The sequence below is a fragment of the Melanotaenia boesemani genome, chromosome 20 (assembly GCF_017639745.1).
Source record: "Melanotaenia boesemani isolate fMelBoe1 chromosome 20, fMelBoe1.pri, whole genome shotgun sequence".
Classification (NCBI taxonomy): Eukaryota; Metazoa; Chordata; class Actinopteri; order Atheriniformes; family Melanotaeniidae; genus Melanotaenia; species Melanotaenia boesemani.
This window is the reverse complement of record NC_055701.1, coordinates 21,468,761-21,484,570: the sequence shown is the minus strand read 5'-3', so window position 1 is coordinate 21,484,570 and position 15,810 is coordinate 21,468,761. Positions and strand designations below refer to the sequence as shown.

At 39.2% G+C, this 15,810-nt stretch overlaps 2 protein-coding genes across 2 annotated transcripts; one reads left to right on the top strand and one right to left on the bottom strand.

Moving 5' to 3' along the window:
- The first annotated feature begins 57 nt into the window (after positions 1–57).
- On the top strand, positions 58–5,563 carry LOC121631779 (lysophosphatidylserine lipase ABHD12-like). Its single transcript, XM_041972852.1, has 12 exons — positions 58–282; positions 1,503–1,605; positions 1,815–1,934; positions 2,121–2,151; positions 2,245–2,290; positions 3,524–3,653; positions 3,759–3,796; positions 4,074–4,153; positions 4,826–4,908; positions 5,020–5,098; positions 5,192–5,325; positions 5,462–5,563. The coding sequence occupies exons 1-12, from the start codon at positions 180–182 to the stop codon at positions 5,481–5,483; spliced, it is 969 nt and encodes a 322-aa protein (XP_041828786.1). The 5' UTR covers positions 58–179; the 3' UTR covers positions 5,484–5,563.
- On the bottom strand, positions 5,561–15,721 carry pygl (phosphorylase, glycogen, liver). The gene is made up of 20 exons (XM_041972849.1): positions 15,418–15,721; positions 14,933–15,034; positions 14,764–14,842; positions 14,218–14,321; positions 12,867–12,998; positions 12,636–12,747; positions 12,353–12,435; positions 12,107–12,244; positions 11,178–11,270; positions 10,723–10,869; positions 10,397–10,560; positions 9,502–9,616; positions 9,170–9,271; positions 7,638–7,785; positions 7,284–7,342; positions 7,060–7,201; positions 6,735–6,942; positions 6,512–6,646; positions 6,366–6,432; positions 5,561–6,203 (listed from the first exon to the last, which is right to left on the bottom strand). Exons 1-20 carry the CDS (start codon positions 15,658–15,660, stop codon positions 6,015–6,017), a joined length of 2,562 nt encoding a protein of 853 aa, XP_041828783.1. The 5' UTR covers positions 15,661–15,721; the 3' UTR covers positions 5,561–6,014.
- Positions 15,722–15,810: the final 89 nt, after the last annotated feature.

Genomic DNA, 15,810 nt, shown 5'->3' with positions numbered 1-15,810 from the left:
ATTAGTCTCAGTTGAACATTGACCTCATTTCACTGTATTTCACAATGCTCGTGTTATCAGAACGAGTGGCTTTTCCCTCAGTACACCCTGACTGAAACAAGAGGAAATGAACTCAAAGATCTGGATGACCGGGTAGATCGTTTTGTTGTAGAGTGGAAACATCTTCACCTGTAGCAGACATGAGGAGAGCTCTGTTTCATCTGTTAACCCTCTATGTTTTAGTACCTGTCATTCTCTACTTGTTCCCTTGGATACTGGGCTATGCCATATTTGCTCACTTGTGTAAGTAAAATGCTTCCTGTCCTGAGTGTCTACTCAAACAGAGTCATTGTATGTTAAGACTGTTTAAATATTTTAATATGTGTTAGAATAGCCCAGTGTCTACAACATTGCAAGGATCTCAGTATCTAAATTTAGTTTATTTTAGTTATATACAGTATTGAGAAAAGGTCTGAAACTATCCCTACTTGCTTTATGTATTGTCAGGAAAAATATAAAGTGATATATTGAAATGTGTGTAAACAAATAGAAATACAGTAAATGAGGCAAAACATAAGTAATCTTCAGGAATAGTTTTACAGGCTTCTTGAAGGACTTTCCAAAACTCTTCTTTGGATGCTGGCTGACTTTTGTTCGGTTCTCTGTCAAGACGTCCAGGCTCTAAAGGAGGATACATCACTCCATACTGATTTTCAGTCCAGTTTTTGCATCATTTGGCATGCTACAACCCTATATCCCTGTTTCCGTTTCTTAAGACTGTCTACTAGTAACAAACTGGCCAATGATATTTTTCAATATTGCTTTGATGGTTAGGCACCTTGTCTATGGAGACTGAAGCTCCTTGATGCAGCTGGACTCTGCTTGAGTCCTGGCCTTTTGCTTCACATCTACCCCCAACCTTCAAATAAAGGTCACTAGTGCAGAAAAATCCTTAAAAAAAGCATTTCCCCCAAGCTGTCTGTTATATGAAGACAACACTGATTCAACCCTTTAGTTAGGTGTCTTTTATGCTTTGATGGACTGTCAAACAGCCTGGAGAACTACTGCTCAAGAAAGTCTGCTACCTTTGAAGAAACATATAAAGACATTTGTGTTTATGCACATGCAAGGTATGCATTTAGGATACAAGGTGGCTGGATGAATTAAGAAGACATCTTTCCTGCATATTTGCACTGACCCCCTTATTAATGGGTTTGCATGTGGTCATGATACAATATGGCACAATACAGTTTGATGTAATGGGACTTGATGGATTGAAAACACATACAACAGAACAATATAATTTGCTGCACCAATGGATTAAATATTGATCTGTAACTATTTGATACATCATAATATTTTGAAATACAATATTTCTGTTCAATGCAACATGATATGCACTTAAATAATCCTATGCATTTCCATATGCTGGATACATTATAAAGCACTTTGCTGTAAATACCATATGACAAAAACAAAACAAAACAGCCCATACTGACCTTGTGTGCTCTTATCTGCCACAGTGAGGTTTCCATACTTTGTGGATCTCGGCAGGCCTCAGGATGTGCTGAACCACACCTGCAACTTCTACCTCACCACAGAGGAAGGCATCTCAGTTGGAGTGTGGTAGGCCATTTGCAGCCACTGGAGTGCATCAGCACTTGAACATTCAGCATGCTTATTCGGCACAGGTGGCTCCTGAGTGAATGGAACCACACTTATTCAGCTGCACAAGACCAATTTAAAAACCTGCCTTTATATCCTAAAACACAAGCGCATTTGTTTGTGCTCTTCACTCTTTCTTTTCTCTCCCTCTCTATCTGTGTGTCTCCTAGGCATACACTCCCTGCCAGCCAATGGCAGGCGTCTGCTGGGAGAGGGCCTGGCTGGTACCAGGAGACACTGGGGGATGGCAGTCCTGTTATTGTCTATCTCCATGGCAATGTAGGGACCAGGTGGGATAAGAGTAGTAGTGTAGAGGTCCTTGAACTGATCCTAATAGGGTCTAGTGGGTATTGCACGAGTACTCAGGCCCTTGGTTTTGTCCACTGGAACAATGCACACAGGGCTTTTTGGTTGAAGTAAATGAGTCTAAAAGCCACATGTTTGTTTATTAATGACTCTCATTTGGTTTTCTGCAGGGCAATGAATCACAGAGTAAAACTGGTGAAGGTACATGTTCTATACTTAAACACGACTTGTTTATTTCTGATGGATGTTTTTGTTTTTAAGCTTTGATTTAAAATTCTAATTCTTTTTGTGTAGATCTTAAGTGCTGCAGGGTACCATGTCTTATCTTTAGACTACAGAGGTGAGATTATTATTGCTCTTCAAACCTGTTCTGCTTGATTTGAAATTACATCAGTGGTCGGGAATATGAAGAAAATATATTAAGATGGCACACACCACAAACGTAAAGTTTCAGGTTCAACTTAACACACCCAAACATTTTTAGGATGAATCTGAATATTCAGTTGAAATAATGCAGGTGTAGATGTAAACCTCTATCAAATCATAGTACAATATGTAAACATTATCTCTGCTAAGACCAAATCTGATAAAGTGAAACAGAAAAAGATTAAAGAGGTTTTAGTACAGATAGGTCAGTTGAGGTCTCCAAAATGTAATTTTTTTTGCCAAAATTCCCCAATTAGGGGGACCTCAGGTTTTAAAATTTTAAAAAAAGAACATGGCAGCATTTACTTAAGTTTGCAAAGTTTAACAAACTACCAGACATCTGGGACAATGTTCTTTCAATTGAGAAGACCATAGCAGAGATGTTTGTTGAACCAAACACAGCAGATTAGCACAAACACTCCATACCAACTATTAAGCACGGTGGTGGAGGGGGTGTGATTTGGGTCTCTTTTGCAGACACAGGAATCCTGCAATCATTAAGTAGACCATTCACTTTTCTGTATACCAAAGTAACCGAGAAACAAATGTGAGGCAATCTGTCTGACAGCTAACGGTTGGCTAAAATAGATCCTACAACACGACCATGAGCCCAAACACAGCATCAAAATAACAGCAGAACAGCTGAAAAAGAAAAGATGTTGAACTGACCCAAACTACAGACTTCAGTCTAACTGAAACTGTAGATAAATACCATACAAACCTGCAAGCCACAAGGAACTGAAGTAATATTGTTAAGAGGAGAGGCCCAGATTTGGAAAATGGTTTCTTCCAATTGTTGCTGTTAAAGTTAGCTTTTAAAGCTTTGGGGTCCATTAATTTTTTTAGATAAATAATGACATGGTGGAATATGTCAAGTATTTTTTGTTCGTCTGAGGTTGTATTTGCCTAATCTTTAAACCTGGCTGGGATCAGGTTATTTTTATTAGTCCCAGTTTATTAATTTTACAAATTGAAAATCATGTGTTTCTAATATAAATATCAAAGATTTTAATTTTTTACTTTTATTTTAAATGAGCATATTTGGAGTGATAATCTAAGCAGGTAAATGGAAAAATGATGGTGTTCATTTACAGTGGTGTCTCATTGAAAGTTTTTTATAGACTTGTGTGACTTGTCTTTTCATCAGGTTTTGGAGATTCTACTGGGGAGCCCAGTGAGGCTGGGTTGACCAATGACGCCCTCTACCTGTACCAGTGGGTAAAGAAACAAAGCAGAAGTAGTGTTGTCTGTCTGTGGGGACACTCACTGGGCTCTGGGTCAGTTTCTGTTTTAAGATGTTTTAAACAGATTTGTCCACTGTTCATTAAACTTATTAAAGAAAAATTAAAACTATTTTTTAAAAGTTCGTTTTGTTTTTGTAGGGTGGCAACAAACACTGCACTGCAACTACAAGAGCAAGGTGGGTTTGAAGATGAATTCACTTCTGAATTCTGTTGAGCTGATTTGCTGTCATCGTCTACAGAGACGATTTCTTTTAATTTATTTTCTTTTCTCCACTTTTAAAAAAAGAAGTCAGTCACAGATTTACTGCAATGAGACCCAAATGAACAATATAAACTACAGTAAAGCTCAGATTTTTCCAATATGCCCACACAAACCTCTGAATTAAACTCTAGCACTCATTTTTTAGCATATACATTGTGTTTTCATAACTGGATAATTTTCTTTAACATCAGGGTCTGCTGTTGATGCTTTAATCCTTCAAGCTCCATACACAAGAATTGGAAAAGTGGTGGCCATCCATCCGTTTGCTAAGGTGGGGATCCTTACTACACTTTTCTACATCTGCAGGCCCTTTGGCTGTTCATTGTCACAGAAAAACACAACTGTGTTAATTTAGTCTTTCTTCAAAAGAATGGCATGTTAAAATAATAAGTCATGAGCCATTTATATACTAATGTTTGTAGTAATGTTTGTAGTACAATAATAAAAAAAAACTCATACTTTTTTCAGTTAGATAGTTGTGAGTATAAGACATATAATGCCATTTTAGTCAATATTAAAGGAAGAGATAGAAAGTAAAGAATATAATGAACAAAGATGCATTTTAAATAGATAAATATGGCTTTGCAGTGAATGAAAACTATAGTTTGTTTGACACTTTATTTAACACACATAAGCCCAAAGAAACAATTTTCTTTGTATTTACTGACCAACTTGTGTATTAAGAAAATATAAACAAATAAAGAATTTGTTTATACACTAATTCTCACCTATCAAAGTTGAGAGAGAAGGAAAGGGGGGAAGAAAGACAAAAGTTTCCACAACTGTAAAATTAACCACTGCAGTTAGTATGTAATATTAAATTTATCATATTTAACTTTTTCTGGTATAAAAGCTAGTATTTTTTGATGGAGTCATGTCTGTTATGCAAGTTTTTGTTCTATTAAGGTACACAGGATATTCCAACAAACTTCTCTTTTTCCAGATGTACATGTTCCTTCCAGGATTTGAGAGCTTGCTTTGGAACCTGCTGGAAAGGATGAACATTGTATTTGCTAATGATAAAAAGTAAGAGAGATTAAGAGACTAGTTAGATATTTAGTGGTTCATGTTGATGCTTAACATTGATTGCTGTTTCATTAAATCTTCTGATTACTTTCAACTTTAATACTTCTGCAGCTTAAAGATGCTGACGGCTCCACTTCTCATTCTGCATGCAGAAGATGACAAAATTGTTCCTTATCACATGGGTCAGAAGGTACGGTGGCAGCTCTTCCTCACCACTGAGACCATTTCCTGCAGTAAATGCTGCTTCATCTTTGCTGAAATACTTTTTATTCATTGCTTCCAGCTGTACGAGATATCGCTGCAGGCTCACAGGGAATTAAACGCAGGCAAACGGGTTGAAATGGTTTCCTACAATGCAAATCTGGGATTCTCCCACAGCAATATCTACTTGGACCCTAATTTGTCAGAAGTGGTTAGGTAAAGTAAAACTTGCTTTATTGGAAAATTAAAAAAATTTATGTTAAAGACCAATGATGTCTTTCAGAGTGTTCTTTGTGTTTCGTCTTTAAGATACCATCCCAATGCAAATAAATTGTCTCTCTTTTGGTTGCAGGAAATTTCTACAAAACCTGTGACCGTAGAGTGGGTTTAACTTCTTTTACCACAAAGTGAACTTATGTCTTCTGAAAAAGAGAAATAAAACGCTTTAATATAATTTTACAGTGACTTTTTTATTATTTCAAATGAAGTTGTGTCCATTTGTCCAACTGATACTGATGCAAATAAATTCTACAAGTACAGATATACAGCTGTTGGAACGACCCACATAAAGCCACACAAATGTAACAATAAACACGTTTTATTCAGCTGCTGTGCGACTGAGATCTTACTAAACTTCTGTAACATCTGCTCATCTTGAACCTGACAAATGTTAGAAATAAATTCCTTGAGCTTTCTCTTCCCCAGTGAGTCACGAATGCGTTTGAACCAAACAAATACCAGTGCTTTGACTCAGATGTTAAAAAGAAGTAAAAGTATGTGCGTTTCTAAAAGCACCTTAAGTCCGCAGAGCAGTTTAGAGACGCGTTTCATGGTGGCTACAGGTAGTGAATGGAGGCAGTTGAATGTGTTGTAAACAAAGGCAGCATTTTGGTTGTGGAGCGGCTTCACATTTTCTTTAGAGCTCTGGCAGTTTCCACGATGGCCTCTCTGGGTTCACTTGGCGGCGGGATCTTCAAGTCGGTGGGCTCCACGCCCCACACCTCGGTGGCGTATTCTGCGATGGTCCTGTCGCTGGAGAACTTTCCCGTGGCAGCAATGTTTTTGATCACCATCTTCGTCCACTTCACTGGATTCTGTTACAGAAAAGAAAAAGACATGTTTGTGTTTAATTATAATTATCCATCCATGTTTGCAGAATGATTTTTGTTGCATTACAGGGAACTTAATGGGATACAGAAAATATTAGCAACTGAAAAGAAAAGGGGAAAAGAAGGAAAGTCTGAGACAAATGTTACCTGATAGAGTTTGCTGACTTTTTCTTGGCATTTCATGTAGGCCTCAAAATCTGCAAACACTTTGAACCTAAAAACAGGTAGATTAATGTAAAATCATCAAGTTAAACATTGTAAGTTCAGTAAGAAAAAAAAAAAAAAAAAAATACCGATCGTGCTTGAACAACATGTCGGTAAGATCCTTGAAAAGTTTTGGATTTTTAGGGCTGAAAAATCCAGATGTGATCTGATCCATCACTTCTTTCAGCTCAGGAATTTTCTTGTAGAATTCCATGGCATCATATCTAACAAAACAACAAAAAGTAGATTTAACAACATTTAACCTTCATCTCAAAATATATATATATATATATATGAATGAGACTCTTTTACCCCTTTTTGTCCATTTCTGCTACACCCTCCACCCTCATGCCAAAGATGAAGAGGTTCTCCTCCCCTGCTTCTTCGGCCATCTCCACGTTGGCTCCATCCATGGTGCCGATGGTCAGAGCTCCGTTTAGCATGAACTTCATGTTGCCTGTTCCTGAAGCCTCTGTGCCAGCAGTGGAGATCTGCTCTGACAAATCTGTGGCAGGTATTACTAAGGAAGAACAGATTAAATAAACAAGTTAATGACAAATATTTATCCTTCCATATAAAAATAACAAAAAAAAAAAAAAAAAAAAAAAAGCAACAGGATTTTAGGAATAAATAGCACCTTTCTCTGCAAGGGAGACTCTGTAGTTCTCCAGGTAGATGACTTTCAGTTTATTTCCCACCATATGATCATTATTCACCACATCAGCCACTGAGGTGATGAGCTTGATGATCATTTTTGCCATGTGATATCCTGGTGCAGCCTGCAGAGGGTGACAACGCAAGACTCATTGTTCAACCAAATATAAGATGGGCTTTTTTATCAGTGCTCTTCTGAAACTGCACCTTTCCACCGATGATCACAGTCCGTGGTACAAAAGTCGCCGTGGGGTTCTTCCTGATGCCTTGGGAATAAAGATAAGGATGTAATTTCAACAAAAATCAAGACTTAATTTCATGGAAACTGTGAAACTCATTTAGCTGGCTTGGATAAAGGCTTCATGTTGAAGAACTGATGAAACCCTGCCCTGTTTATTATTACGGTCTTTAGACTGCATGGAAAATTTCCACAGCTGATTTAGGGGTAAACATTCCTCATGTATGTTTTAACATGACAAGGGTGTGGAATCTTCCACATCAAGGCATGTCAGAGTGCATAACGTCAGATCCACCAAACCCATTGCAGTGAGCTACACCTACGGTTGTACATGGCGATGATGTGCAGGCAGTTGAGGAGCTGTCGCTTGTACTCATGGATTCTCTTGACGTGGACGTCGAACATGGAGTTTGGGTTAATTTTAACCCTGTACTCCTTCTCCAGGTACTGGGCAAATTTCAGCTTGTTGTCCTGTGGGAGAAAAAAAAAAAAAAAAAAAGGAAATTGAAATATGTTACTTGGCAACTGAGGAGTCATTGAAGTGAAAATGTGCTGAATTAGAGGAGAGACCAGTCTGGACCTGTGCAAAATGTGATTTTGCAAAGCATAACTTGATTAGACTATAAAGAAAGATTCTTCCTGCTATGATCTGTGGAAATTATACAAGTTAGAGATAAAATTTTTCCATGAAGGTTGAAGTGTCTGGATTCAAGGTGCAACCTAGTAGCCACTGTCATGGCGTCACTGACACAGAGATCTATCAAAAGCAGTTCATCTGCAAAACACAGCAATACATCTTTAATAAAGTTCTGATGTAAAGATGCAAAACCACTCAACACTTTGCCAATGACTAATTACCAAGGGCTAATTTAAAACAACTAGACATATTTCAAGATCTAAAACTGCAAAGACACAAGGAGAGTAACACCAACAGAGAAAATGCACAAGGGGAAAGATAAAAGCTGCTGCCGAGCAGCTAAAATTCTGTACCGAGGAAGATTTGGAAAGCATTTTGCTTTCAACACTACAGCAGTTGGTCTCCTCAAATCTTTACCACAGAGTGTTAAGAAACAAAGATGTGATGCAACACAGCTGTAAACATCATCCTGTCCAAACTAGTTCAAACACACAAATGCTGTCAAAATGGGGGGAAAAATGATAAGTTACACACTTGCTATGTTGTTTTAATTCAACCTCTGGAAAAATGATGGAAAATCCACACTCTGAGGAAGTCTGATCATTATATTTACACCCCCCCCCCCCCCAAAAAAAAAGCAAAAACAAAATCACAAATACATTTTTTCAAGATCAAATAATTACAAAATTATTAAATCATAATCAAATTTATGAATTAATTCTTTATTAAATTATTATAGTTGCTCTGGCTTTTATCCCATCTTGAATGTGATCAGACTTATAGACTTATGTTTGAAAAATATGGATTTTCCTATCAGGTTCGAACTTTCTCATATAGTAGTTGACAGATCGGCTTCACAGGATTACCAGCTTGTTATGGACTTTTCTGGATGCGTAGGCCTTTCCTGATTGTTTTCTGTCGTGACATTTTGCCACCTACCATGGTCTACCTGTATGTTTCCTCTTTTACTACCTTCCCATTTTGTTTGTTCTTGCTATAAATTTTACACACAGTGGACTAGGAATAATAACCAGCACACAACTCTCCTTTTAGGGCCAAGTTTCTTGCCAGGTTTAACATCTCATTAAAGTCTGTAAGGGGCTTACAGAAACGGCTAAATCCCCCAACAAATGGTGATTCCATCATTTTTTGCTGGAGTGTTATTTTCAGACTAATTATGGATTTTAATTATTTGAAAGTCCTGACACGTCTCTTTACCTGTTTTACTTTGGAGATGTCCCGGATGAAGGCGGCATCGTCAACAAAATCATTCAGCTTCTGCAGCTGGCTGAGGTCCTTCACATAATCTTCCCCAATGACCTGAAAAAAAAAAAAAAACAACACATGTCAAAGGTTACCACAATCTACAAAACTAGCAAACAGCGTGCACTTTATCAGGGCTCAAAAAATATTTGTATGGAGCTGACTAAGCTGAAAAGCCAAGGCTCTGCCAAAGTCTGATCGTACTGCAGATGGGGAAGATTTCTCTGAAGATTTAGGGGTGTTAGACACTGCAACGTCTTTTGGCTTTGATTCAGCTGATAACAGACCTCGGCTATAAGCTCAGCCAGTCCGGGGTTGCAGAGGAGCAGCCAGCGTCTGGGAGTGATGCCGTTGGTTTTGTTCTGGAACTTATTTGGCTCTAGGTCACTGAAATCACGAAATCTACACACACACACACACACACACACACACACACACACACACACACACACACACACACACACACACACACACACACACACACACACACACACACACACACACACACACACACACACACACACACACACACACACACACACACACAAAAAGACTATTTAGGTAGAAATAGGAGACAGTATATTCAGTACATAAAGAGCAGACCATTATACATGTTATCACTGGCTCAAAAATGAAGATTTGTATTGACTTTGGCATCAATTTTAAGAACATGCTACTGTGTTAGACTTTTCTTCATGGGACTGAATTAACTGACATCTATTACGTTTAAATATTAAATTTGATTAAACTTTTCCAATGTTAGAATACTGTAGCTAGAACTGTAATGTATTCAAAGCATAGATTTAAGGAACCTACAGAGATTGTCTCATAATGATGATGCAACATTGAAAAAACTGTGAACTTTTTCTTTTTTTTTTTTTTTTTTTTTTTTTTTAAACCTGTCCAGCATCATGATAGTAGAATGATGGTCCGGCTGGTGTATTGTACCAAATAAATTTACTTTGCCAAGAGGAGCCTTTTGAATACGGGGATACATGCAGGTCTCAGGTTTCTTAAAGCGAGGTGCAGACAGTCCTGTGGTAACGTATGAGGCCACTGTCATTTAGCAAATATTCTTCTGAGTGTCAGTTTCCTCATTTTCTTCTTGTGGATGAGGCAATTCCAATTTCTTAATGATATTTTAAGATTTGGCATATTTTGAGTTTTCAGCAGAAGGCTTACACTTCTGTCTTGATGATGTTGGAGTGTATCTCAGCAACTCCGTTGACAGCGTGGGAACCCACGATGCACAGGTGTGCCATGTTCACCCTCTTACATCCGTCCTCCTCGATCAGAGACATCTTCCTCAACTTGTCGATGTCTTTTGGGAAGAGAGCAGCGATATTCTGCAGGGGAGATATAAACGAGGAGGACGTGAATTCAGGCTTAGTAAAAATCAGTCTTTTGATTTTTTCAGCTTGTTACTGTGTAGTTTAGCTAGTTTAACTGTTTTAAAAAAGTAAAACAGACAAATGAGGCTGACAGCTGGATTATTTCCTGACACTCACATCCAAGTGGACCTGGTTTATCTGGTATATGATCTGCAGGTGTCTGGGCAGCAGGTTCTCCAGTAGCTCCACAGGCCAGCGCTCCAGAGCCTCAGGGAGGACTGTATGGTTGGTGTAAGCAAATGTACGTCTGGTGAGGTCCCAGGCCTACAGGAGGAGGAACAAGACTCTCATTAAATATTTTTAAACTAAATAATGGGGCTAAATCTTTGCCACATTCGACATAATCCTTACTTCCACAATCAAAATAAAAACTGTTGCCTCTCTGAATTTTGTGTCTTCACCTGGCAAACAACTTTCACCGTTGCACAAAAACATTATGCAACACTTGCGTATTTGTTTAATCTCTCTTGCTCTGTGGTTCTAACTGCTTTTATGTTACTGCTCTTACTTGTTAAAATGTCCTAACGAGCTGTAAGTTGTTCTAAATTAGGGAAAACAGTGTTTAGACCCACCGTGTCCCAGTCGAGTTTCTCAATGTCCACAAAGACTCTCATCAGTTCGGGGATGGCCATGGCCGGATGAGTGTCATTCAGCTGGATTGCAACCTGGAAAACATGACAACCTGCGGTGACACAGCGGTCTCCCCCCTGTTGATCTGTGAAACAATAGATAAAAATCTGCTGCATATGTTGGGGATCCAAGATTTTAATGTTTTGGCCACGGTGAGATGACAACGTTTATTTTCTGCCTGTTCTCAGTGGAATTAATCTAAGGCCATTTCAAAACTGTGATTACACACAAGTTGAAAGCATTCAGGAGAATCTTTAACCTTCTCATGAGTGGACGTCCTAGCAAGTCAACCCCAAGGCCAGACTATGCAATGCTCTGATAACAGCTCAGGTTTGCGAAACTGCATCTGAATCAACCATATTTGAACAATGTGCTTTGGGCAGATGAGACCAAAGGGGAGATGTTTGTCCATAATGCACTGCAGCATGTTTGATGGAAGCCAAACACAGGAAATCAGCACAAAGGGGTGGACGGCTGTTGTTTTGGGCTTGTTTTGCAGGAACAGGACCTGCATGCTTTGCAGCCATTGAGTGGGCCATGAACTCCTCTGTAAGAGTGAAAAGTGATGCTATTTGCTGTTGGAAATGATATCAAGCAAAACAGCAAATCTTCAACAGAATGATTGAAAAAGAAAAGAATTAAGGTGTTACAATGATGATAAATAATGATACTGATATAACGTGTTGCTCCTCATCTGAGGTTGTATTTGTCTAAATTTAAGATCTGATTAAGGACCAGATGACTTTTTTAAAAAGTATTTCATGATGTGTAAAACCTTTAGAAATGAGAGTATGTGTACTCAGTTTTTACATGACTGCAGATTCACGCCACCTCTGCACCATTTGCAACCAGCAGCGACTCTGTGGCTTACTTTGTCTGGAAAGCTGTCGAAGGAGGTACGACCTGGGCTGCCCTTCTTAGTGGTCTTGAAGCGGCGGATGATGTCTTGGAGTGTGGCTGCCACGACAAAGTACTCCTGCTTCAGACGAAGTTCTTTTCCTTCAAAGAACTACAATACAGAAACACGTGGAAAGTTAGAGCCATGCTCAAAATGTGGTATTCTCATGAACACACATGCATGGGGTCACCTGTGAGTTGACTCCTAGACTAAACTTACATTGTCATTTGGGTAAAGCACGCGCGAGATGTTCTCTGCCAGATTTCTGTCCAGAACAGCCTGTATGTAATCTCCAACGTTAACTGCGAACAGATAACATCACACATCATGGTGGCTGAAATTTAAAGCTCTATATTCTAATGTGCAGGAGAGGAAGTAACTATGATTGCAGCAGCTTCTTTCAGTCTTGCAACTTTTTTTCTGTTCAAAGGAAATACTGAAGTTGTGTTGCAAAAGTGGATTTTTGTCTTCACATGGATAAAAGATTTCCTACATCACTCACAGTCTCTTAAGTTGAAGTCATTGGGGGCGCGGGCAGACCACAACCTCATGGTATTCACAGTGTTGTTCATGTAGCCAGGAATAGGTGTGTCGTAAGGCATCGCTAGGACTACCTGCAAAGGGAAGACAACAAATATTATGAAGGTTGATTTAGTAAAAATATGGAGATTTCAAACAAAACATTTTGGGATAACTGTCGCAATTTTAGAAATCCAATAACTGAGTTCAATACCTGAGTGTTGACCCATTTAGGGCCGTCTTTAGTCTCCTCTACACGTCCATAGAAGTGAACTGGCAGCGTGTACTCAGGACGAGCTTTTTCCCAGGGGTTCCCATGCCTCAGCCAGTCATCTGCTTCCTCCACCTACACCACGTCAGGACCGGAGGGTAAACTCTGCCTTATCTGAGCTCTTTATACTTTAGCTTTAAGTAAGAAAAGCTTCTCACATAATAATGGGTCTGTTGTGGTAGCTCTAGTCTGTCTTTCTTTGATGTCTGAAACATATTTCTTAGCTGATTCAGAGACAATGCCACTCAAAATATTTATGCTAGCATGTGTGACACCTCTCAATATCTGATGAGTAATCCTGCAAACAGGAAAACTATTGGTGTATATGAGAAACCGAGCTTTCCAAAGCCCGAACAATGCACAAAATAAGACACATCTGGACAAGTCAGAGAGGTTGTAAAGCAGGAGAAAAAGATAACTTAGAAAGAGGAAGTTTAAAAAAGTCTTTGTCATAAGGAAAGTGAGATCAACTGCCCATAAAGTGGACGAGGACATAGAGCAGATATCAGGAATGAAAGATGTTTCACTGGAACATGGCAACAGGAATACATTCCTGACTCCAACATCTCTCTACCAGTTTTCAGACTGTACAGGCAGACTGACCTTAATCCTGGACATGTTAGTGAGAAGAAGCCTCTCTGCACAGATAATTAACTACTAGCTGTGAGTCTCCAAAGCTCAGTGCAAAAAAAAAAAACCCATAGCATTCATGGTGATCTGTGGAGAGTTCAGCCACACCTCTCACTCTTGCAACATTTGTCACTTAATTTTTAAATGTTTATATTTTCCCCTCAAATACATCATGACTTTTGTTTGGGAATGAATAAAATATTATTCACTTTGATGCCATTCAAGCAAACAACTTTAATTAGTAGCAGGGATCAGATGTACAGGTTCATCCACCTGTCTGCAGCAACGCTGAGCATGTGTATAGTTCAGAGTTCAGAGGTACATGTTTACACTGCAAATAAATAGAAGTCAAAAGAGCAAAAGCCTTCAGTTTAAGGAACCCTTATCACAAGATACACAATGTTTATTTTGTTTTGTCATCCTACTCCAGCTTCTGCAAGGAACTTGCACCACTTTGGTGGTGCTAAGCGGAGCAGGCCACAGTCTAAGCTTCATTAATGATTAGCTCATGATGTTTTTTGACCTCATTTATTTCTACTTTGACCTAAATCGACTTTGGAAATCCTCATTTTCAAAAAAGATAACATTAAGAGCTATATTTGAAACTGTGGCTAAGCTTCAGCTATAACTTTTTTAATAATCTTAGAAGGGTTGCTTTAGTTACCTGCCAACCATCTCTTATCTTCTGATTAAATATCCCATATTCATATCGGATGCCATAACCGTAGGCTGCAAGACCCAGGGTGGCCATGGAGTCCAAGAAGCAAGCTGGGAAGATACCAAAAAAACAAAAACAAAAACAAAAACAAAAAAAAAAAACATAAGTGGACATAAATTTAGAAATACAAAATGTGAAATGAGAACTAAACAAGGTTTGTGGTGCTTGTTGGGGTTGTTGGGTGGTCATTTGCCTTGTCTGTTGCAACGTTTCCATGGCTGCTAGCTGCATCACATGTTCAATAGACTCACAGAGTTATTTGGTGGAAAACTGCCAAAATAGCCAGGAGATAACAAAGGAGCACTGTTGTAATGAAAATAAAGTGTTTGGATGCAACATGAATGGTCTCTCAGGAGTTTGGTGGAGTTCAAAGTAAAAATTTAAGTAAAACGTAGAGATTTGCTTTAAAAAATGACCTCTTGTAACTTGTGCAGTAAAGATTACTCTCTCTCTTTTTAAAAAAAACTCCTTTAAATTTAGCAGCATTTTTACCTGCCAGCCTCCCCAGACCTCCATTTCCCAGCCCTGCGTCCTCTTCCATCTCCTCTAGTTCCTCCATGTCCAGGCCAAGCTACAGCAGAGCAATTCAAAAGAGCACAGTCATTACATCTGCTAAATTGTGCAACTGTTATCAAAAGCCTCTGTAGAGCCAACATCTGACCTGGTAAATGGCTTCATCGCAGGCGTTCTGCAGACCCAGGTTGATCATGGTGTTCTGGAGCGTTCTGCCCATGTAGAACTCCAGAGACAGATAATACACCCTCTGAATGGTCAAAAGAAAAGGAATTTAGGGGACATTGGGTGTCTTTGCACAAACTGCAACTTAAAGAAAACTTCCAAGTTTAAAGGTGCAGAAAATGAAACACAGAGTGGAGAAGCAAATGAATTAAACTGGAACAGGCACGCCTTTCCAAGCACAAAACAGACAAATAAACAGAGCAGTGAGCTGAAAATACAATGCTTTTTTTTATTCGTAAAGTTTTATGAAACACAAACTAGTCCGTCTTACAGAGAGCACAAATTTAGCAGTAACTCTACTTTAAAAAGCAGATTTAAATCTTGCTGTTGCCACACACAGGAAATACTTGCATGATTTTGCCGGAATATTCTGCAGAAACTTCATGACTTGGACATTTTTACGCTTACTTTTGGATCTGCTTCATAGTAAAACTGTTGTGTCCTGATCCATCTCCCCACCAGGTGGTCCCTCACGGTGTGGGCCAAGGCAAAGTAATAATCTCTGGGCGTTGCGATGTTCCTGTCTTTGACCAGGGTGAAGTGCAGGTGGCGATTGAAACCCTTCTTAAGCTCTGCAACGTTCTCCACCCCCACGATCCCCCTGATGCTGATCTGCTTGCGCTTCTCCTGGTCGGTGAGAGGAGTCGCCATGCTGGATGCGCAGGTAGCCTGACCAGCTCTGCCTGACCTGACGAGTGAAGTCGGGAAAGTATCACAGCACCAGCTTTCATGCAGGAGTCTCCTCCTCAGACTGTTTTTCATTGGTGAGCGCCGGGGGGAGGGTGTTTTTATGTCCGGCCT

Excerpts from the sequence above, each read along its gene's own strand:
- LOC121631779 (XM_041972852.1), top strand. The coding sequence starts at position 180 with ATGAGGAGAGCTCTGTTTCATCTGTTAACCCTCTATGTTTTAGTACCT. Across the intron at positions 283-1,502 it reads TGCCATATTTGCTCACTTGT|TGAGGTTTCCATACTTTGTG; the intron begins GTAAGTAAAATG and ends TATCTGCCACAG. Across the intron at positions 5,099-5,191 it reads CTTATCACATGGGTCAGAAG|CTGTACGAGATATCGCTGCA; the intron begins GTACGGTGGCAG and ends CATTGCTTCCAG.
- pygl (XM_041972849.1), bottom strand. The coding sequence starts at position 15,660 with ATGGCGACTCCTCTCACCGACCAGGAGAAGCGCAAGCAGATCAGCATC. Across the intron at positions 10,561-10,722 it reads TAAACCAGGTCCACTTGGAT|AATATCGCTGCTCTCTTCCC; the intron begins GTGAGTGTCAGG and ends TCTCCCCTGCAG. Across the intron at positions 9,617-10,396 it reads AACATCATCAAGACAGAAGT|ATTTCGTGATTTCAGTGACC; the intron begins GTAAGCCTTCTG and ends GTGTGTGTGTAG.